The 22,610-nt window shown below is 45.4% G+C and overlaps 1 protein-coding gene across 2 annotated transcripts in view; it reads left to right on the top strand.

The window, feature by feature from the left end:
• Positions 1-433: 433 nt before the first annotated feature.
• spred2b (sprouty related EVH1 domain containing 2b) overlaps positions 434-22,610 on the top strand; it is a 33,018-nt gene continuing 10,841 nt past the window's right edge. Inside the window, exons 1-4 of one of the 2 annotated variants that reach the window (XM_042065729.1) lie at positions 434-980; positions 14,834-15,011; positions 16,196-16,364; positions 17,005-17,069. In XM_042065729.1, the coding sequence (XP_041921663.1) occupies positions 955-980; positions 14,834-15,011; positions 16,196-16,364; positions 17,005-17,069 (438 nt within the window). In that variant the 5' untranslated portion in view covers positions 434-954. Of the gene's footprint in view, positions 981-8,596; positions 9,096-14,833; positions 15,012-16,195; positions 16,365-17,004; positions 17,070-22,610 lie in introns of those variants that run through there. The other variant, XM_042065730.1, reaches the window with a different exon arrangement.

Raw genomic sequence — 22,610 nt, 5'->3', positions numbered from 1 at the left:
CTTAAAATCCCACTTTTACTTGGTAGGCTGCACGGCATTAACCTTTTGTGTTCTGGAAGAGCTATAGCCTAAGCCATAAGAACTGTCCACCTTTGATCTCCGCCACACGTCCCAGTGGAAATTGTCTATTGAAGAGCGACTCAGAAACTGACAGTTTAGTGATGCATGTGTGGTGTGCAGGCATATGTCCATCTAACTGATCATAGGTCTACTGGATTTTAAAACTGGAATCAGAGTTGTTAAAGTAGGTCTGCCTGTTAGGACATTTTAGGACAGAATTAACAGGACAAAGTCTTCTTATATGGCCACAGAAGTTGACATCGGTCAATACTGTACAGGGAAGTAGCATGCAGGAGACAGAATAGATTCTCAGATCGTCCGCGCAGGCAACAGCATTCACTAATGAGAACACCTTTCAGTCCAAACGGCCTGCGTTGAAGTGTGTGGAGACTGACGTCATGCTTCCGTCCTGCAAGCCCTCCTCCCCTTGTGTGTGTCGGCGGTGCTGCTTGGGCTGCTGCTGTCTGCCTGCTTGCCTGCTGCACAATCCAACATGGAGTAACCAGAGATGGGGCTCGTACGGGGCCACCCTCAGCAACATCAACCTACATTCTCAACCGAGGAATTCACGGACAGTCCATTAAGCGCTCCAGAACTTTAAATCCGGAAAATACCTTTGGAGATATTGACCAACGGGATACACATTCGCCGTGCGTCTGCGTCTTCAAGAGCAACTGGTTTGCTTCCATAGGAGAGAGCGAGTAGGAGAGAGAGCGAAGCGGAGAGGGAAAAAAAGCAAAAGCATCAAGACGAAGACGGGAGAGAAAGAACAAAACAAACACCTAAGGGTTCGATTAAACCATACATCGAGGAGTATTGTTTCAGAGTGGCAAGAACATGACGTGCGAAATGCGCGCACCCATTGTGGGATTGTTTTGGAGGTGAAACGAGAAAATGATTGAAGAAACACACCCAAACGAGTAAGAAGCCCAATTTAAACATTTTTTTCACCCTAAAGTAAGACTTGCATGTAATGTTTTATTCGGATAAATTTAACCGACTCAGTGGAAACGAAACTTTTACTATAATGCAGATCGTGTGCTAGACGGAAGTTTGGGTTTTGGCAAGTTTAGGCACTATTTTAGGAGTTGAAAGTGCTTTGTGGTATGGAGCATACGAAGTGACAGTGGACGCAGGGAAAAAGGGGGATTGGGGCCCCCTCCTTGTTCTCCGGATCTTGACTTGGGGAGGGAGAGGGAGGGAGCGAGTAGGCTATGGCGGGGGTGGATCGGAAACATTTTGTAAAGGGATTTACTGTTTTAAAGATATGGAAATCATCTCAATTTGTAAACCCAGACTGCCTCTCGGAAAGTTAATTTAATGCAATCTAACATCCTTCAATTATTTGTAACTGTGTTTTTTTGCCTTTGAGTGATCGCATTCTTTATTCTTTACTTTTAAGTGCTTCTTAGACTATTTGTCTAATCGCGTGAGTCCAACAGAAAGTACTGATGAAGTTCCAAGTTAACCGATAACCTCGGTTAGGTTGTATCCGCCATTTGTTTTCTTTTTCTTGAATCGCACTCATTTGCATACTGTGCTTCATTCATAAAAAAGACACCGATCAGCTTCAACGACTTGAATGCCAGTTAGTTGTTAGGTGTGACATTTGGGTGTTTAATATTTGAGCTCATACAAAAATATAGACTTTTGCTAAATAGGTTGAACTTCAAATGCTACCACTTACAAATTATCGCAGCCTAACCAAAGAGACTCACAGAGATAGGCCTACCTCATGCCAGCCAGCCAAACATATCCTTGGTAAGGGAGACATGTGTAACTGAGATTGTACATTTCTTCCAAACATAGTTTATTTCAAAGGACGTCACTAACAGTGTTGTGGTGTTTGTCATGTTTTTAGTCGTCATGTTTGTAGGTTGCCTATGTAGCGATCCTCTACTGGGCCTGGATGAGATGAAAGTATTGCAAACCCGTCATCTTTCTGGCTGTCTCCTCCGTTTATATTTATTTATACATACAGGACATGCGCGGCATGTTGCCGCACCAGCATTTCAACATGCACGCACACCGGTCTCAAGTGAGTGGAAGTGCTTGTGCCGGTGCTTTTGGAACGGAAGGGCGAAGGGCAGGGGAGCTGTTTGCGCCAGCCAGGGTCGCATGACGCCCGCCGGCCCATTCATAAAAGCGCTAACCTTCTGTCCGCTTCATTCATGACTAGCTACACTCGCTCGCTTCGACAACGTAACGATCATGAGAGGACATATCGATTAGGATTGAACCTGAACATTATTACGGTCTTAAAATAGAGACGACTGAGCGATACAGAAATTACACCTCCTTCTCCAGATATCTTCCGATAATAGCCTATTCCTTGACCTTTTTTGAGCTGGTTAGCCTAACCTACTTAAATAGAATTGTAATTTAATTAAACCTTTACACATTTTGTAATCGCAAACAAATTTGGCTAGTCTAGTTAGTCTACTCATATGTGCGAAATGTGGTTTAAATGTTACCCCCAGAACAGACTGCAAGGAATCGCATTTGTTCATGTACTGATTTTAGTCAATGGCAGCCTGCACATTGAACAGTGATTGTAGAGAGCATATCACAAAAAAACAAGACGCTACTGGCACGTGATAGCTCCACGTGCCTACTACAATTGCATGGATCTGACTAAACGAAGCCCTCCCCCACGTTCCCCCACAATACACACGACAGGGAAAGGGTATGGCAGCTGTATTGATCCTACGTTGCCTCTGAAGCAACATGTCCAGCTCTGTCAGTGGTGACACAGAAGGGAACAATGCAAAATGACATTCAGAAAAGGTCAGAGCTGCATCCTCGCCAGAGCCGGAGCCCTATAGCTCTGCGGTGGGAATCGATTTTGGATCCCCATTCCTGCCCTGACTCAGGACTCTAGCGACTGGAAATGTGGAACTGAAAAAGGGCTGGAGTGCTGATGTAACCAACATGCATGCCTGTTTTTCTTGCTCTGTGCTACCGAGTTGGTGAATGACTTGTATAGCCTTTACTGAGCAGGCCGTTTGTCTTAAAAAAGACATGCAAGTCACTGTTTTTTAGGCTGCCCCCAACCCCATACAACTATTTAAATTATTGAAAGACTTGCTACACTCAGTATTGTATTAATAACCACCCTGACATATCTACAGTCAGGAGATGGAAATGTGCATTATACCCTAAAGGGTATTTGGTATTTATATGTTTTTATCAGTCTTATGTCTGGTGTTTTGTCAGTGGTCTTTCTCTGCATTTGTGAATGGGAGGTGTTTGTGTGTATCACCACTACTATGTTCCCAGAGCTGTTTTTCTTATGTTTAAAGAAGGGTGTGTTCTGGTGCCCAAAGAAGTTCCAAAATATATATTTATTTAAAAGAATTCAAAGTACTAGACTGATGTTTTGATCTTCACTGAAGTCAAAGGTGGCGATGCCCTATACAGTTATTCTAGAATTAGCCTACTGTCTGCTTTTTTATGTTTTGTTGTTCACCTGGGAAATACGGGTGAATGTGTTTTTTATAAAAAAAATTGTCATATTATTAGTAGAACCATATTTGACAGTTCACTTGGTACATTTGTTAGTCCAGAATCCACCTTTTCATAAAGTTGTACTTCCATTACTATCAATTGTTATATGCATGAAAGTCACTCAGGTGCTTCATCTGGTGTAATAGAACTGAGTTGTTAATTATTTTATATTAGTACTGGCCATTGCTCATGTGGCTCATGCAAGCCCACTATATCCTCTAAGATGAACTTTAGTCCAATCTGTTCATTTTCGATATAGATCACATTTCCTCTTGCCTGCAAAGTCACCTTTGTCTTAATGGCTTAAACCTGGAATTATCTTACATCACTACCCCCCCTGTCCTTGTTTTTTTCCTCTGTGTCCCCTCTTCCAGTCTTTTTTTGGTCAAGCCTAAAGAAAATGTGCTGGTTAGTATTTTTATGTGTGTGTGTGTGTGTGTGTGTGTGTGTGTGTGGGCGGGCGGGGGGGTGGGGTGGGGGCTAAGCGAGTGGAAGTGAACGAGAGGCCTAATGGTAGATGGATTTTCTCCTCTGTGGCTCGATGGTGGTATGGGCCTGTCGGGGCCACGCTTCCCTATCGACTGCGCTGCCAAACTCCACACGTTTCGGATTTCTGTTGACAGTGATGAGCCTGCACAGTGGATGCAAGGTCACCACCCTTTTAAAAAGCTGCTAAGCCCCCTCTCTGGAAGCACTGAAACAAACACATGCAAACACTGCAAGTAATTAAAGGTACATGACACAATGCTTTTTGTCTCTTCTGGGCACATATGGGCCAATTAAAAGTTTGTGTTTTTAAAAGATATGAGGGTTATTTCCTAGTTAAGTATATTGCTTTGTTTTGTTTTTAAATGGTGGTTGATTTCTGTGCCAGTATTAAAAGGTGGACAATGGAGACATTTACTCTCTGAAGGACTAGTTGTCCTTGCAAATCAATCTCAAGAACCAGTGTCCTTGAGGGGCTATCCTAAAGGACTAGGCTGTTGTCTCACTGACTAGCACTAGTGCCACATGTTCAGGATGCTGACTGGGAAGAGGGGATGTAGGTGGTGTGGGGGACAAATGCCTCAGCCTGACCTGCCAGGTTGTTAATATTTAATTTGATTGTTTCCTAGAACTTTATTGGTCAACCTAAGCAGTAAAATGGAACAGTTTATTTGTGTAGGCGGCTCCGCTATTGTAAACGGTCCTGCACAAACAAGGCCTCCTCTTAGGAGTATGTTCCACCCTGAATGATAGCCATTCACTCCCCCCACCTTTTCTCTGTCACTCACACACACACCCACATCCATACCCACACCTTATATCCTTGATGAGAGGGTGGCAGAGACTGTCCCCTTAGTCATGTCCTGAACAGGAAACCATTATGTGTGTTTTATTGCGGCAGTCAAGTCTCTCTTCATTTGCAAACGCGACCCTTTTTAAATGGTGTCTGGAGGCCTGACAAGGTACCCTAGTTCATTTGGATGGGTTCATTTGGTATGCTAATGCTCCCGGTGCCTTTGGTGGTACTCCCTGCCACTAGACAGGGAACCCCATGGGCCCTCAGCACCCACCACCAAGCCCAGAAGGTCCCCCAAGAATAAGTCTATGGGCAGACAGGGCGGTTAGCAAGCCTCAGACAGTAGAAGGGCAGAGTGAGACATGGGGATTGCCAAGGGTCTAGGTCTATAGTAATGTTAAGAGTAGTGGAAAAGTGTTGTAACTAGTTTCAATAGGCAGCCCACTGACTGGTGTGGTGTGGTGTGTCTGTGATAAAAAGGGAGTTTCTCTCGTGGCTGTTTTTGACTGAGTTTGACTTCTGTGGGTTGGATTAGCTAGATTGTGTTTTTGTTTGTTTGACTGTATGTGCATCTTGTTTGAGTTTAAGTTTGCCCCTTTACTTTATGGATTTGGTTCCCACAAGTTGGTGTTTTGAAAGCTCATCTGGCAGGAAGTCATTGGACTGCGTGTGTGAGTGAGGGTATCCAACACGTGAGATTGGTTCACTGAGGCTGGAGCTATTGACCAAACATCTGATATTAAATAAAAGCTCCCTGGAGGGCTTTGGCTTTCAATAATCAGACATGAGGCTTTGGTAATCAGTTTCCCAATGTGTTAACATGGATGCCGGGATCAATTGTGGATTCTGCTGACTGTGACTTTTTCCTCTTGATGTTAGCACGCTAATATGCCCTTATTGAACCCTGTAACTACATGCCCTGGTGTAATCACCAGTCCATTATTGTTTGTGAATGTGTTGCTCATTCTGTGTGAATGGAAGTTGGGTTTGTGAGTGTGTGTGTGTGTGTGTGTGTGTGTTTGTCATTGGAGGTTGGATCATGGGCCTACTATATTGTCTGTTGCTCCACTCCTGTGTTGTTTGGAGGGTGGTGTGGGCCAGGCGGGGTTGCGCTGGCCTTATCTGAGGAAGTAACAGCACCACTCTTATCTGGATTAGTGCAACTGCTCAGCCCACCTGCCAAAGAAGGGCGGAAGCCACTCAGCCCGATAAAACTTCCCCCAGTTTCTTTCTTTTTTTATCGTTGTTTTTTGTCTCTCTTTCATGTGTTTGTGTGTGTGCTGTGTGGGGCGATGAGAAAGGGGCTAGAGAGGCAAGCTTTTCAGCTCTTAGGCACGAACAGGAGCTCTGTTCATGCACACACTGGTAGGTGCTACTCATAATAAGTGAAAATGCACTTAAGAGGACATCTAATGTAGAATCAAATTGACACCGCCGAGAGAGTGTTCTTCTCTTGTTCTTACTTTTTGTATGTAGCTATATCAGAACTTTGTTAAATAAGTTTATTGATAGATATGCACACTGACAAACATGCTTTTCAGTTGAGGCTGAAAGTAGATGGTACATTAGTGCGGAAATTGGTAACATTTTTGAACAGCCCAAGTAGTAATGCTTCTTAATTGACCAAAGTATTCTTTGACAAAAGTCTACATATGAAACAAAGGTGAAAAATATATGCTGCGGTACACCCTCAAGACTATATATACTGTATATATATTTATAAATACATCCCTTGAAATATAACTTTAACAACACCTAGATTCAAATGTCTGTCCTTGTCTCCAGTGATGTTACTGAAGTTTGATGTAAGCAGACCAACACGACTTGTAGTGGAGATATGTGTGTTGTGTGTGTGTGTGTGTGTGTGTATCTCTGTGTGTGTCTGTGGCAGCAGTGGTCTGTGTTTGCCGTGTCTGGAGTAAAATGCCGCGCTCCTCGTGTCTCGCAGTGGGCCCGACAAGCCTGTGTTTGTGTGACCACAAATTACACGGCTGTCTGTGACTCCTGCTTCCCCTTTCCAGTGGTATGGCCCATACTCAGAGTGAGGACTCAATCCTCGTCATTCCACACACACACAAGGCTCAAGTTACCCTATTATTAGTGTTTAGCCTGCTGTCTAGATATCTAACAGCAAAACATCGGATACAGTTGGGCACTTGGTTTTAGAAGAAGAATCTTTTTTTTATTGTTTGTTTGGTTTGTCACTTTAGCACGAACACACAGTATATACCCCACAAGACACTAGATTGCACTGTGGCATGCTGCATAGTGACAGCAGGACATTAACACCAAAGAGTATTCAGTGTATCCATCTGTGTGCGTGTAGCCATACGATTTTGGGAGTACTGCGCCAACTAATGGAAGTCGATGGGTGCTGCTACACAGGGCCTGTTGGGGCTGGTTTGGGCCCGGTTGCTGGCACAGGATCGGGGCCAGCGGGGTCATATCTCCCTCTCCAGACTGCACGTGTTTGTCCCTGGAGAAGGGAGCAAACGGAACACAGAATCCCTGCTGGAACAACACCCTCATGTGATCATGGTCATGTGACGGCAACGTCCCCCGCTCTGCTCTCGCCCTCCAGAGACAGCGGCCTCTCTTATGCTCATCCTCTTATAACCCCCCCCCCCCCCCCCCCCCCACACACACACACACACTCAACCCTCTCCCTCCTCCTCCTCCTCCCTCACCTTCCTGTGGTCAATGCCAGCATTGTGCTCAGAAAACACCACACGGTGGCCCTGATTTCCGACAGGCCTGCACTAATGGGGTTAGTGTCCGTCAGTAAAGCATCCTTTGAAAAGTAGGAAGTTGCTTTTTTTACATCCCTCCCCACCAGAGGTGAGCCCGCGGCAGCACCAGGATGTGGCGTATTGGCACGGCACCGCTCCCTCATGACCCCGGGGGCTGTTTCACACCGATTTGTCCACCATCCACCACGCCAGCAGATAGGAATTGGTCTCTTATCAGCGATGACTCGGATACTTTGCTTCCGCCCATCGGCGTGAACCTTGACCCTTTTATAGCTCTTGATGTGGTCAGATAAGGTGTTGCACCACAGGCTTAATGGAGTCATAAGGATGCAATCAGGAACTGATACATGTAATACAAGGTCTTATCTGGATGAGGTTTGTCCCCCCCCACACACACACACACACACAAAAGGGGCAATCACTGACACAATCAGGTGTGTGAAAGGCCTGTGGCCTAAGCAGCAGTTGCGGCTTCATGAAGCCTTAACCATTTCTAAAACCAAATCTTTTAGTTGGGGGTTGGGAGTCCTCCTCTTACCCATCTAGGTATAGTTGCACACCATTCCTCCATGTTTGTCTTCAACTTCTCCCCCCCCCCCAGGTGTGTTTTAATAACACCTTCACATCCGCAATAAAGGTGCTTTTCAGTGATTGTGCCGAGTCATACAAGATATGTAAAAATCTTGCTCAGTCATCCTCTTTCCATGTGCCATATATATATATGTATGTGTGTGAGAGAGAGAGAGTAATTGAATGTCAGAACATGCACCAGTCAGGCATGTATGGCTGTGTAAATTAGAGACAGTGCTTTGGACTGTGTGGGCGTACATGTACATGGCATGTGTGGCAGCGTAGCTCTGTAGCTCTGCTAGCTATCGCGAGGACTGCCCGTTTAACGGCTCCCTTTGAATGTGCGAATCTGCGTGGGCGTCGCTATGTAGGTGCACTGCAGGTTTTAAGAACGGATTGATCAGGCACACATACACACACACACACAGGCTCTCAATCCTCTCGTTCTTTCTCTCAGTCTTTTCCTGCTCTCTTTTTTATGACAGACAAGAGGGTAGATAGAGAGGGAGAAAGAAGGGGAGACCGAGGGAGAGAGGAGAGACGACAGGCAGCGCTGGGCTCCAGGCCTCCGGCTCAAGGCAGAATGGCTGCTTGCTGATGACTCATCCCCGACACCGTGTGTTTGTCAAGGAGACTGAATCATACGTGCTGTGTATGTGTGTGAGTGCGTGTGTGTGTGTGTGTGAGCGTATGTACGTTCTCGCGACTGTGTGTGTGTTGGGGAGGGGGAGTAGAGGCAGCAGCAGCAGCAGTAGTGTGTGTGTGTGTGTGGGGCTGCAGAGACAACCGTCGTGCTGATGGCAGAGGAGGGGTGCGGCTCTGGGAGCGCCGGGGCGAGAGCTGCCTGACCGGCTGGCTGGCGGGCTTTGGCCACCCTGCCAGCGTGGAGCCACAGTCCTAGCCACAGGCATGGCGCACGGCTGCCGGTAAGCACCGGGCACAGGGGCTGGTCCGACCAGACCGTTCACTGGTGGTGTTGTGTTGTGTTGTGTTGTGTGTCTGTGGTTTGCTTGTTCTGCTACTGCTGTCTCTTCCAATTTCTATCTTGTTTTTCCTCCTCTCTCTTTCTCTCAGATTCTGTCTCTCTATCTCTCTCCCTTGTTTTCTATCCCTCTTTCCCCTCTCTTGTCTTTCTCTCTCTCTCTCTCTCCCTCTCATTCTCTCTTCTGTTTCCATACACTGCTGCTGTGTCCACCGTAGTTCGTGGCTGGTTGTGTGGTGTCCAGTAAGGGGCAGAGAGTTGCTGGCTGGCTGGTTGTCTGACTGTCTGGCTGTCTGGCTGGCTCCCCTCTGGCGGTGTGGAATGGCGAGGCTGTTTGTAGCTCTCTTTGTGTGTGTGTGTGTGTGTGTGTGTGTGTGTGTGTGTGTGTGTGTGTGTGTGCGTGGGTGAGCCGATGAGGAGGCCGTCCACGCGGTGCCATCTTTTCAGACGAGGGCTAGGGGGGAAACGGAGAGATTGAAAAAGGGAGAAAGGGGGGGACAGAGAAAGAGTGTAAAATAGATAGAACCACTGGGGAGATTAAAGCTTATTGCTCCCTGTAGATGGGAAATATGCTTCAGAAAAGAGAGAGTGAGAGAGAGGACACAGAAATGTACAAGCCATTTTTATTCATGTGTGCCGTCATCTGGTCGTGTGTCATTCTCCACTGAGCACTGTGAGACAAGTGTGTGTGTGTGTGTGTATGTGTATATGAGAGTTTGTGTGTGAGAGAGAGTGTGCCTGTGTGTGCATTTGCTCATTACCAGCAGTTTGCTTCCTCTGATTTTGGATGTAAACGATGACTAAGAAGGGACATGAGAGTGCCAGTGGTTGTGTAACGGTGAGAACATGGAACTGAGATGTGATTGTTGTGGTTTCAGTATACTTCAGTATCTCAGCAAACCCCCACCCACCAAAATGTGTATGAATGTGCATACACAAAATGAAAATGAAATGATTGGTTTCAAACAGATACTGTGGTCATGATTGCATTGTAGTTTATGTATCACATAGCTTTGTGTGTGTATTAATATTTGTGTATGTCTGTATATGCCAGTTTTTGCCATCAGAATCACAATCACAACACAATCAACAGCTACAGTAGGAGTTAAGCATGCAAAAAAGTGAGCTTGACAATGTGTATTGAATTTGCAACGTCTATCAACTGATTTATCTGGACTCAGTTCGCCTCATTCTGAATCAGCTCATCATTTAAACAAGCCAATCTGCAATTGCCATCCACCACTTATGTTGTCAGGAAGGATTTCATGACTTTCAGTTGATTTGGATGCTGTTGACCCAAGCATTGTTCAGTTGCACGTATGTCTGGGTCAGCTTCGTTCCATGAGATGAAGATTGCGCTGAAACAATGAGGGCAAATTCAGTCCCATGCTCCTCATTAAAAAGTAGGGGCCACAACTAAATGGACTTCTGGAGACATGGACGCCTCTCCCATCATTCCTGGCTTCTGAGTGTCCTAGGCGCCATCCCCAATATGAGGACTGGCGTTTGTTCTCTTCGACATTGGAATCGCACTTGCTGTTGTGTGCTTTTTTTTTTTTTTTTTTTTTCCTGCGGCCATCCCAGTCATAATGTTCTGTATTATCCATTGTTGGCATCGTTGAGAAGTGCCCCAGGGCGACCTAGGAAAGAGGTGGCGATTTTCATGTAAGATGCAGACAAAACGCACACAATCACTCATTGTGTCCTCACCATTGTGCTCCATTGTCGCCCAGGCGTGGTGCCCCCAGATTGCGGCCGGACAGACTAAACTGTGGCCGGCGCTAATCTGCTGCCCCTCGTCTCCATCCCCTCCTCCTCCTTTTTGGGGGGGGGCCTGCATGCCAGCACGTACACCATGTCCACCGGACTGAAAACCGGGCCTGATCCTTCACGGTTCGGAAGTAAGATGCTGCCCAGAAGCCAGAAATTAGCCCCTCCATTTACGCCATCATTTGTCCTGTCACGTGTGTGTTTTCTTCCTTGAATGGCCTCCTCCTCCGAAGTGGTGAAACTTGCTTTTAGTGTTTTTAAATGAATTGTGGCAAATCTGAGGTTTTAGCCCAAGAGATTTCTAGTGCTTATGTAAATATGGACTTTGTCCCCATGTTGGTAATCATTTTGACACTTTAAGTGATTTAGTGAGACCGTATACGGCACAAAGATAAAGAAATGGAGAGCAGTACAGAAATGCAAAAAGCCATCTCACCTTTTTTATTCCTCAGTGGTTTTGGCCAGTCTGACACTATGAAGTGCAAAATTAAACTTTGAACTTCCAACTCTCAGTGTTCTTTCTGTTGGTCCTTTGGGCTTATGTCAAATGGTTCAAGGGTGGCTAATTCAGGAGTCCTATATGTGTGTGTGTGTGTGTGTGTGTGTGTGTGTGTGTGTGTGTGTGTTTTCGTTGGCACAATCGTCTGAAAGAATGAGTGTGTCATCATGTTGACCTGCTCTGCGTCTACCCCTCGCCATGTAGACTGTCCTGCCGTGTGGAAGGTTGGAAGGTATGTGTGTGTGTGTGTGTTTGTTCTGAGTGCATCCACCCCCCCACCCCCCCGTCGGTAAGCGGGTCGAGGAGGCTGGGAGGCTGTAGCCGTGGTGGCTGTGGTCCGGCCGGGTGTGTCGCTGGAGCTGGGCCCAGACTACAGATGGGAAAGGAGGAGGAGGAGGAGGCCGCAACCAGACACCTTCCAGCCCGGGAGAGTGCTCCACACAGGGAGTCACGGCTTCAGACGCCTTCGTACATTCTGTTACTCTCCTGTGTGTGTGTGTGTGTGTGTGAGAGAGAGAGAGAGAGAGAGAGAGAGAGAGAGAGAGAAAGAATTTACACTCATGCACTCACTTAATTCAATCCCTCCAACACACACACATACACATACACACACAGACACAGACACTACGCTCACACAACTTGTGTTTATCACAGCCCTAGAAAGCCATGGGTCTGACTTCTGCTCAGAGTCTTGTAAACCAGATGGTAGGCGTCTCAATTCTCAAAGGGGACATCCACCAAACTATTTTCAACAACAAAACAAACTTCCTAATGGCTTCATCTTTGTCCAAGTTCTGATTAGTGGCTGAGCACAGTTTGGTGTGAAGGCGTTTGTTTCTTATCCCCTTCATCTGATTCTTTGCCATGTCTAGTAGTTGACATGGAGAGCCGGCTTATGAGTCGGATAATTCCACAGGGGATTATTGATCTTTAATTGCGTTCATTGCAGCCAGTGTAAAGCTGGATAATATATATATATATATATATATATATATATATATATATATATATAATATACACACACACACACACACACACACACACACACACACACACACACACTGCTCAAAAAAATTAAGAGAACACTTCAATCATTCAATTGGTGTTGAGGTGAAACTGTTATGAGGCGATTGTTTGATTTTGCAAGAAGAACTGTCAGACAGTCTCTGAATGTAGTTTGAGAAAGTTGCAAACAATGCGTTGTAGCAATTGTGAAAAACTGTTGTTCCCTTAATATTTTTTGAGCGGTATGCTTCTGTCAAGGGAACTACATGTTATGGCAGTGCCTCTCTCTTTCTCTTGCACCAGTCTTTCTTTCTTTCTTTCCTCTCTCTCTCTCTCTCTCTCTCTCTCTCCCTCTTTCTCTTTCTCTCTCCCCCTCTCACTCTCTGTATGTGTCTCTCTGTATCCAGACAGTGTTTAAGCCAGAAGGTGAGGGGGTGACCGAGAGGGAGTGAAGAAAAAAGAAAACGTTTTTGTGAATTTCCACATCACAGATGGACCAAGTGACTCACATGCACACTTATTCCAGGGCCTGTTTTTTTTTTTTTTTTTTTTTTCGCTATCTGTTTGAGAAAATAAATGTTCATCTCAGACAGCACCCATGTTTTTTTTTTCTTTTTTGATTCTGAAAATTTGCACAACATCTATATTTGCGCCGTAGTCAGTGTTGTTAGCTGGTGTCTGCTGGCTATGTGTTTTACTAGCGTTGGTCAGGTCAAGGGCTAGTCTGGCTCCTTTGGTTTGTGTTCTTAAACCAGCTCTGGTCAGCCGTGAGGAAAAGAAACCGTGTGGCAGTCTGCTGGTGGGTGTGGGCTGCTGCGACTGCTGCTGCTGCTCCCCCCCCATCAGGGCTGTACAGTGCTACATCTTTGTAGCACATGCTACATAAAAATCAGTCTGTGCTATGGATGATTTACCAGCTTAGTGACACCTTATTTAAAACGTTTTCTAGGGTGTAGCCTACAGATGAGGTGTTTGTAAATACACACCAATGCAGATTTTGAGAGATTTTGTGGATTGTGCTGCAAAACTATCAACCTCTCCAGCGCCAGTGCTAAGAACAAAAAAAGTTAACATACAGCCCTGCCCCCTAGTCACACTGGACTTGTGGCTTACTCTACTCTTGCTAGCCGTTAGCATACCAGAACATACTGCCTGTACAGTCTCTCCTTCATATGCACCCACTCACATTTGCAGTTACACAATATATACATACACACACACACACACACACACACACACACACCCACCCGTCTCCTGTAGAGCTAGTGTAGGCCTATATTAATTACAAAGGTCATAAAATGGCTGAATAGTCTTAATAACTGGGAGAAGGGCATGGACTAGAGCCAAGTCTGGCCTGTGTTGTCGGGGTATATACTCACCTCCACTCCCCCCCTCCCCTCTCTCTCTCTGTCTATGTCTATGTCTATGTCTATGTCTATGTCTACTCATTGACCACAAGAGGATGTTGTGTTGGGGTTCCTGTTTTCGGGGTATGGGGTGTGGCTTACAATGAACCAGAATCACTTCATGACTTATCACAGTCGTAACTGTGGCCTGATTCCTGGTATCACATTTTTGCGTGCGTGTGTGTGTGTGTGGCACCCTTTCTCGTGGGGTGTGTATTGATTTAGTGACACTCAGGTGCCGAGACGCTGCCTCTCCTCCTTGCAACTCTGAGCTCTCTGGCCTGCCTGGTTAATTATTGAACAGGCCAGCTCGGATTACCTTATAAGGCCGACCGGCCAACCCTACCGACCGCTGGTTGGCTGGGCCACATTGCTCCGCACAGGATGCAGGGCTTGGGTGTGGGTGGGTGTGTGGAGGGGGGGGGGGGTGTCCTCTGTGTGTTTTGGGGTTGGATGAGAGGAAGAGGAAGAATAAAAAAAAAAGGCTCTGAGCTGCTGATTCAACTGAAATCAAATGGCACTGGCGATACTTGAGCTTCTGGTCTGTCTGTGCCGTTAAAACGGATGAGGCAGGGGGCCACTTAATCGGGACAGCCAACAGAGCATCCGATTATTTCCCATATATACTGAGCGCCCAGTTTCCTATACATGAATTAAGCCTAGTCCAAGACTAAATAGAAAATTCTGTGAAAATCTCCACTAAAAAAATGTAGAGTTGTGTATAAGTTTAAAAAAGTTTAGCCCAGGACTAAGCTTAATGTGTTCATGAGAAACTGGCCGTGTGAGAAGGCTTCCATCCTCTCCTCCACCCTCTCTGATGGGACTTTATGAACGTCATCCACAGCATTCATCCTGAATGGGAATAACGTATGAGCTGATGTTGCCGTGACGCCACATGCCGCCACATATCATCATCATCAGTTTGGCTTCTTATGAAATGTGTGGTTTTTGAGTCTCACGTCTTTACTCTTGTGTTTTCCCCCCTCTGTGTCTTTTGTGCAGTGACAGTTACGTTGTGCGCGTCAAAGCGGTGGTCATGACACGGGACGACTCGAGCGGGGGCTGGCTGGCGCAGGAGGGCGGCGGCCTCAGCCGGGTGGGCGTGTGCAAGGTGCCGCCGGCCGAGCTGACGGGACGCTGCAGCTTCCTCATCCACGGCGAGCGGCTCAAGGACAAGCAGGTAACGCTGCCCACGCACTGCCATCGCTGGCTCCTGACCCTGACCCCTCTCCCTTATATTCCTGCTCCCATTTCGGAGACACAATCCTCAGATGTCCAGCTCCTGCACACACACACACACACACACACACACACTCACACACACTGTAGTCATCTTCCTCTTAATAGCTAATGAACAAGACAAGTGCAGCGTTGAGGGGATTAATTTGAATAAAACCTCAAATATGCTGTTATTTTGTTTATATGTCAATCCTCAAAGCATGAACACAGAGCACCTAAGGTCACCTAAGATCTCTGTCTCCACACCATAGCCTGTTTTCCTACCAGTCACTCTGAGGGAGAAACTCTGGCCCACATAAGTAGAGTTTAATGGCTATAATAATAATAATAATAATAATAATAATAATAATCATCTTTATTTGTATAGCATTTTAAACAGCAAAAACCAAGTTACAAAGTGCTGTAAAACCAAGTTACCAACCAAGTATTGTTAAGTAGTAAGCATTAAAGAGTTTGTTTAGTAATGGAGCTAGTTTCTTTAGTGTTCAGATTAAAATGAACAGATTAAATATCCGATCCTGCTAACTCTAGATTCCACCCTACAGCAGTCGGTCAGTGTTTAGAGCCCAGTCTCACTGATGTATCTTTTTGTGAATGGTAGCCAGTGCTTTCGCTTGAATTGAATCATCTCAGCGGACATGTTTTCCTGGTCAAATGACTGATTTGGCTCTAGTGTACTAAGTGAATTTTGACAAATAAACTAAATAGCTAAATAGGTCAGTGTAGTTCTGTCCTCTTGACACTGATCTCAGAGACACCCTGAATTCCTCAAATTTTATTTGCGTCCAAAATCTAATTTTGGTGACACAAAACTGCCATTTTGGATTGGGGCGAACAATGTAGTCACTATTTTTCTGATTATTTATCTGATGCGCCGTCCAGTCCGCCTTGGCCGCTCAAACTCGCAGCGGTCCAGATGAGTTTCTAGTTGCTCAAATGGTAAAGAAGCCTTTGAACTGCCAAGATCTGAGGTTCTCTGTCTCATGGGTGCATATATATATAGACTTGACAGACAATGCTGTGCATTCAGCGTGCCCTCAGTGGCTTTTGGAAAGGAATAAATGTATGTAAATGGCAGAACTTTCTGGGCCAACAGCAACCGAGCGCCGATGTTTTGATTGGCAGGTGATCTTGGAGTGCTTCGTGCGGAAGGACCTGATCTACACCCGAGCTACGCCCACCTTCCATCACTGGCGAGTGGACAACAGGAAGTGCGGCCTGACCTTCCAGAGTCCGGCGGACGCCCGTGCCTTCGACAGGGGCGTGCGCAAAGCCCAGGAGGACCTGACGGAAGGTACGCTACGGCATGGCATGGCATGGCATGGCACCTCCTGCCAGAGCAAGCTAACCACCCACAAGCCCTTTCCCAGTATTCATTCAGACACATCTACAGTGTTATTCTTCCATCACTAGGGATCGGGTGTGGTGGTGCTCATGAATATGTCATTACATGCCAACACAGTCTGATTTACTGCTGTACCTACAGTATATGTGTGTGTACATTAGTTCTGGTTTTCTTCTACTGCTCTTCTGCTTTGAGTCTTCTTCGGTTTCATGGAAAAGAGAGAGTGTGTGTGTGCGTGTGCGTGTGCGTGCGCGTGCGCGGCACAGTTATTGGTGTGAGAAAATAGAGCCAGCATGTTGACAATGCGGCACAGGGCCGGGGGACGTTATGTTTAGCAGTGGCAGTCGGGGGCTCTGTTACATCCATCCATCAAGCAGCCCCTCTCTCCTAGTGACCCCAGCTCCTCAGATGCCCAAGGTCCCTTTGTTCCCAGGGCTGCCAGGCAGCTAAGTTAACACCTCCAGACAAGGGCATGAAGGGTCCCCACTCACCCCTCACCCCGGGGGGCACAGGGCTGTCGAGGGACCCGTTTATGTTTAGTGTCTAAGACCATTTGTCTTTTTTTTTTTTTTAATTTTTGTTTTTTTAGGCTCCACCACTTCCTCCTCTACACTCCAGAATGAGGCCGAGTTGGGTGATGATGATGTATTCACGGTAAGCAATTGTTTGTTTGTTTGTTTGTTTACTCTGTTACTTAATGAGCCTAGTTTGACGTAAAGCGCTTTTGGCATGTCTCTCGCGCAAATGACTTGTAATAACACTCAGTCAGGGAGGATGTAAGTTGGCTTCAAAGTTTGTTTTCATCTTTTTATTTTTCGTCTCATCATTTCCTTGTGTTTTTTTCCCTCTTCCTCCTGCCTCCACTCCTTTTATTTCTGGAAGCGTGTGAATTGTCCCAGAAAGGGCTGGGTATTTTTATCCTGTGGCCCATGTGCTCCGGGACAGAGTGATGGGTCTTTGTTTGGTGGGGAGATGGTTGCAGTGATAGCTGTTGAAGGGATGGGGTGGGGGCTGTGTGTGTGTGTGTGTGTGTGTGTGTGTGTGTGTGGGGGGGTTGTGCTGTTTGTGTGTGAGCGAGGGCGTGTCTGTGGAGGAATCAGAACTGGGGTGTGGTGTGTATAAGTGTCTTGGCATGTGTGTGTCTGTGTGTGTGTGCTCGTGCACAAGAGCCAGGTTTCCTGCCGTGTTTTGACCAGACTGCCACGCCACTGCCGCCTGGCATTGGCTGGAGTTTGGTCCCCTTTTGACAGCGCCACAGGAGATGTGCAGCAGCAGGCAGGGTCAGGAGGTGACTTCCTGCTCCCGCCAGTAAAACTACCATTGGCAGCTGCTTCCTAGCTAACTGCCACCGTGATTTACTGCTGCCCAGGGGGAAGCAAGGGAGAGGAAGGGAGAGAGAAAGAGAGAGAGAGAGAGAGAGAGAGAGAGAGAGAGGAGGGGGGAGATGGCAGAGGGGGAAGCCTCAACGATGGCTCATCTTCCACCATCTGACTTTAGCACAGGTCTGGAGTGAGGCAGCAGCACTACCAAAGTCACCACATCCTGTCTGATCGTGCAAGGAAATTCTAATCATCATAATGATAATAACAATATAACTGATAATAATAGTACAACTGCCAGTACCACTACCATTACTACATTACTACTACTAGTAGTAATAATAATAATAATAATAATAATAATAATAATAATAATAGGGCAGTTCCAGCGTTATGGATGTGACAATTGTACTCATATTGGTAAACAAAATGCCTTAGAGTGGGGGCAAAATTAGTATCAGTGAATTAATTTGCACAACTTTTAATGTAACATCTGTCCTCTAAATACTGAGAAATCCTCAAATTTCATATAATCAATTTCATCCTAAGAATACAAGGCATTTTATCAGCGTTATGGATGTGACATGAAATGGACACACTTTTGTGAGAGATTACAGGTTATTACAAACTCTGTGAATTTTGAAGTAAACTGCCGAAACTATGATATATGTAGCATGAAGGAGACTTGAATGAACACAAAAAGTGTGTTTTTGAAACTATGCGTCATTTTCGTAATGCATTATGTAGGAAAAACGGGCGTTATGGATGTTACGGTTTCACGTTATGGATGTGACGTGTCTGAACCTGTCCTCGACAAACTACATAAAACACATAATTAAGTAGTGAATTTTGATATGAAACAATTGAAATAGTAATCATGAAAAACTAGCGATGAAATTATTGCTTCTTTAGTGCCCACAAGTCATTTAAAATATAAAAAAGAAATTTATTTTTTTCTTTTACCGTCATCAATTTTGGTCAGTGATTCCCGGGTTACTGAAACACCAGGGAACATGAAACTTGGTGGCTACTCCCCTAAATAACTAGCCCTACCTGAACCGTTGCACCCAAGATGACAAAATATTTATGGTATGTTAGTCTCAAGAGCCCGCATCAACCTAACCCATACCCACTCATTTGTGATTTGCACACATAAAGTACATGCACGCGCACGTGCACACACACACACACACACACACACACACACACACACACACACACACACACACACACACACACACACACACACACACACACACACACACTCACACTCACACTCACACACATACAGACAGGCAAGCACACACACACATGCACAAACACCCACCCACATGAATGCAGACACATAAACACACACACACACAGGCACGCATACGCATGTGCGCATGCAAACACACACACACACACATAAACACACAAACACAGCACGCACAAACATATGCACACACTCATTTACATGCACATGAGTTGCAAGAGTAGGAGATGGAAACTAATTGACAAGCGTGATTTATTTTTGCGAAGAGAATATGCAGGACTGAGAGGCGGTCATATTTTGTACCGCTATGCGGTACATCTAGTTTATTGCTGCCCTTACTCATGTTACTCTGTGGGTATTAGCTACAGAGGACCTGACACTTCAAATGCTGTCATATCACGTCACATTTAAAATTAAACTGTGTTAAGCAGACGTGAACGGCAGGCTGAACAAATCTGCAACAGGAGGTTGCTATGTTAACTCCAGCTGCAAAGTCAGCCTTCTTCACCAGCTAACACGATAATCCAGTTACTGTACAACAACAGTATGACAGTTACAGGAAGATAATCGCTCAGATTTTCGTTATTAGGCCACTTGAAAATAGGCTATGGCTAGGCTAATCACTGGAGGTATTTTAATATTATGTTTGTTTTGCTAATGGTTAGGCAAGGCCTCCCTGAGGTTTTGATCCTAATAATCTTTGAAATGTCAATTGTAAACACTAAGTTGAAATGCGTTGAAACTCACATGCCACCAGAACAGACGTTTTATCGGCTTTGAGGTATAATAAAGTCCCTAGTCTTGTAAATTCACATTATGTAACATCCATAACGTCACATCCATAACGCACCATTAAAGGTTTTAAAAGTAAGAAAGGGGCACAATTTGGTCATCACACTTTATATTGATCTCAGCTTTGCACAGACACTATGGACATTGTTGCATCAACACTGTACGTGTAGCATAAACTTTTCCTATAAAACGTTATGGATGTGACATGGCCATGGAACTTGCTGACTTAAAAACAAAAGCCTTACAAATGTAAGGAGTTGTGCTCTTAAAGGCAAGCTGAGCATAGACATTGCTCTACCATTCCCTTGTCAATCTGGAATTTGTCAAATGACACAATTTGTTTGAACCTTGGGTCCATTTATCCACTTTTTAAATATGTATAATATTACCATGTGAAAAATGTTGTTTCTGTATGGTTGCACACAATATTTATGATGTAAAAAGAGTGTCATTCTCTATCAAATTCAATCAGATCAGTTACAAACAATAAAATATAGACCTAAATGAAGATTTTAACAACAGTTCTATTTGCGTATGCACAACTTTTTTTTTCCATGGTAAGGATGACCTTTGCATGGAATTGCCCAATAATAATAACAGTAATAATAATGTTTTTTTAAAGGGGTCATTCCGTAGGGAACCATTTTTTGTTGGCTTTGAAATAAGATATGTCACTGTGACATACCAGGCTTTTCAAATGTGATTGTTGCTTACCCTGCCTGTGTTGGCCATAGAAAGGAAATGCTCATTTCACGGGTGAATTAAAAAAGTGTGTCATTTCTACATCACAACTGCTAGTATTTATTATGCTCCCACCCCTGTTTGCAATCTAGCAATTCACCTGGAAGAAGTCTAAAGATGTTTGCTAATCAGAGTGAAGCCCATCATGCAAGTAAAATTTAATATCAAAATCAAAGCTCAGCTGCAAAATTAGCTTATTGTGCGCCTGTAGGGTATTCAGAGCATGCTAGAACATCAGGAGGAAAAATAAGCCAAGGCATTGATTTTTTCAGTAAAACCTTGCAGACTTTACAAAAGCATATCAGGGAATGTTATAAAATAATTGAAAAGTATAAATGTATGACATAGCTCCTTTAAGCCAACTGATTGTGGGGTATTCACTGTTTCTTTTTGCTCATAGTCAGGGTATGTGTGGATTGATAGTTTGTGCTGCCTCTGTTCTGAGTTCCCTGGACTGTGTGTGCATGTGCGCGTGTGTGTGCGTGCTGGCAGTCCGGCATGCCAGCATTTCGAACTGGCGGTATGTTTTTTTATTTTGGAGGAGGAGGGGGCAGTTATGTCTGTGCATGCCCACTGAATGCCCTCCCTTTAGTGCAACAGGAGGGGGCAGAGGAGAGGGGCCCGTGGTCCGTGGTAGTGACCTTTTCCAAAAATTGCCAGTGCAAGGCAAGTGGCCACAGACAGCAGAAATGCTGCTTTGGATTTACAGCTTCAGGAGATCGGCCTTGTGTGTGTGTGTGTGTGTGTGGGGGGGGGGGGGGGGGGGGGGGGTTGGGTAGCTGTTTCTGGGATGCACATTCTTCCCAAATTATTCCTCATGAGCCAACCTATACTTAACCCCCCACCCCGCTCCCTGCCATGGACTATTTTAGTTCATTCAGATCAGTAGAGGGAGGAAGGGATGAAGGGAGAGAGGGGAGTCAGTTCCCCTCTCTCCCTTCAGTTCTCCCTCCCCTCTGTTCAGTATCTCAAATAGACTGTGTATAACCTGCTGTCTTTTAATAGGATAGAAGTGATCATTTATCATTCTGGAGATATAAAAATAGAATACCTTGGTCACATTATTAACATATATAAATGTCTCTCTCAAATTTGAGTTAGTTGGTTAAGCATGAGATGGACAATGCACACTTGCACTTGTTAACTAATTTGAGTAGTTAGTTAAGCATGAGATGGACAATGCACACTTGCCATTTTACGTTAGTTCTCATTGCCACCTCATCTGAGTAACCTGGCTCTGCAGTTTTGGGAGTGTTTTTAGGAATACACCTGATTACACAGCTCTATGCAACCAAACAGTAGTCCCATTGTGGATTATAATTGCTGCTCAGTAAGCAGCTCATGTCTTTCATTTCACAAATGTAGTTGTTTTAGTTTGGGCTGAACAAATTATATTCCATGATATGAAGTAGGACTGCACACTTTGTGTGTGTGTGTGTGTGTGTGTGTGTGTGTGTGTGTGTGGTGTGTGTGTGTGTGTGTGTGTGTGTGTGTGTGTGTGTGTGTGTGTGTGTGTGTGCGTACTAGCCTTACTGTGACCACCAGCTGCACAGGGAAGATTGCTGTATGAAAGCACAGAAATCACACATTCGAGAGTGCATGTCACATGTGCCGCCCTATACGAACGGGAGCCAGGGGTTGCGAATGATTCCATCAGGAAGTGCGGTTAACAGCACCATAAACTCTGGTCTAATTAGTTTAAGAGCTGTCTGAAAGGCAGCGGCAGGACTGGACGAGGGACCGGATGGCCAGCCGAAAGACTTCAGCTCTGTCTCCCCAGCGAGCCACTGAGAGCCGAGTCTGTCTGCTCACGTCTGGGATACACGAAACATTTCACGTTTTGCTGCCTGAGCTGTGTGTGTGTGTGTGTGTGTGTGTGTGTGTGTGTGTGTGTGTGTGTGTATTTAGTCACTACACAAACAGAACGATTCAGGTTTAGCGAGAAAACATTCTCCAGAAACGGGGCAGTCTCTCTCTCTCTCTCTCTCTCCTCTCTCTCTCTCTCTCTCTCTCTCTCTCTCTCTCTATCTCTCTCTCTCTCTCCTCTCTCTCTCTCACCTCCTTCTCTCTCTCCTCTCTCTCTCTCTC

This window comes from Alosa sapidissima, chromosome 16, assembly GCF_018492685.1.
Source record: "Alosa sapidissima isolate fAloSap1 chromosome 16, fAloSap1.pri, whole genome shotgun sequence".
In the NCBI taxonomy this organism is placed as follows: domain Eukaryota; kingdom Metazoa; phylum Chordata; class Actinopteri; order Clupeiformes; family Clupeidae; genus Alosa; species Alosa sapidissima.
This window is presented reverse-complemented; position numbering and strand designations above follow the sequence as displayed.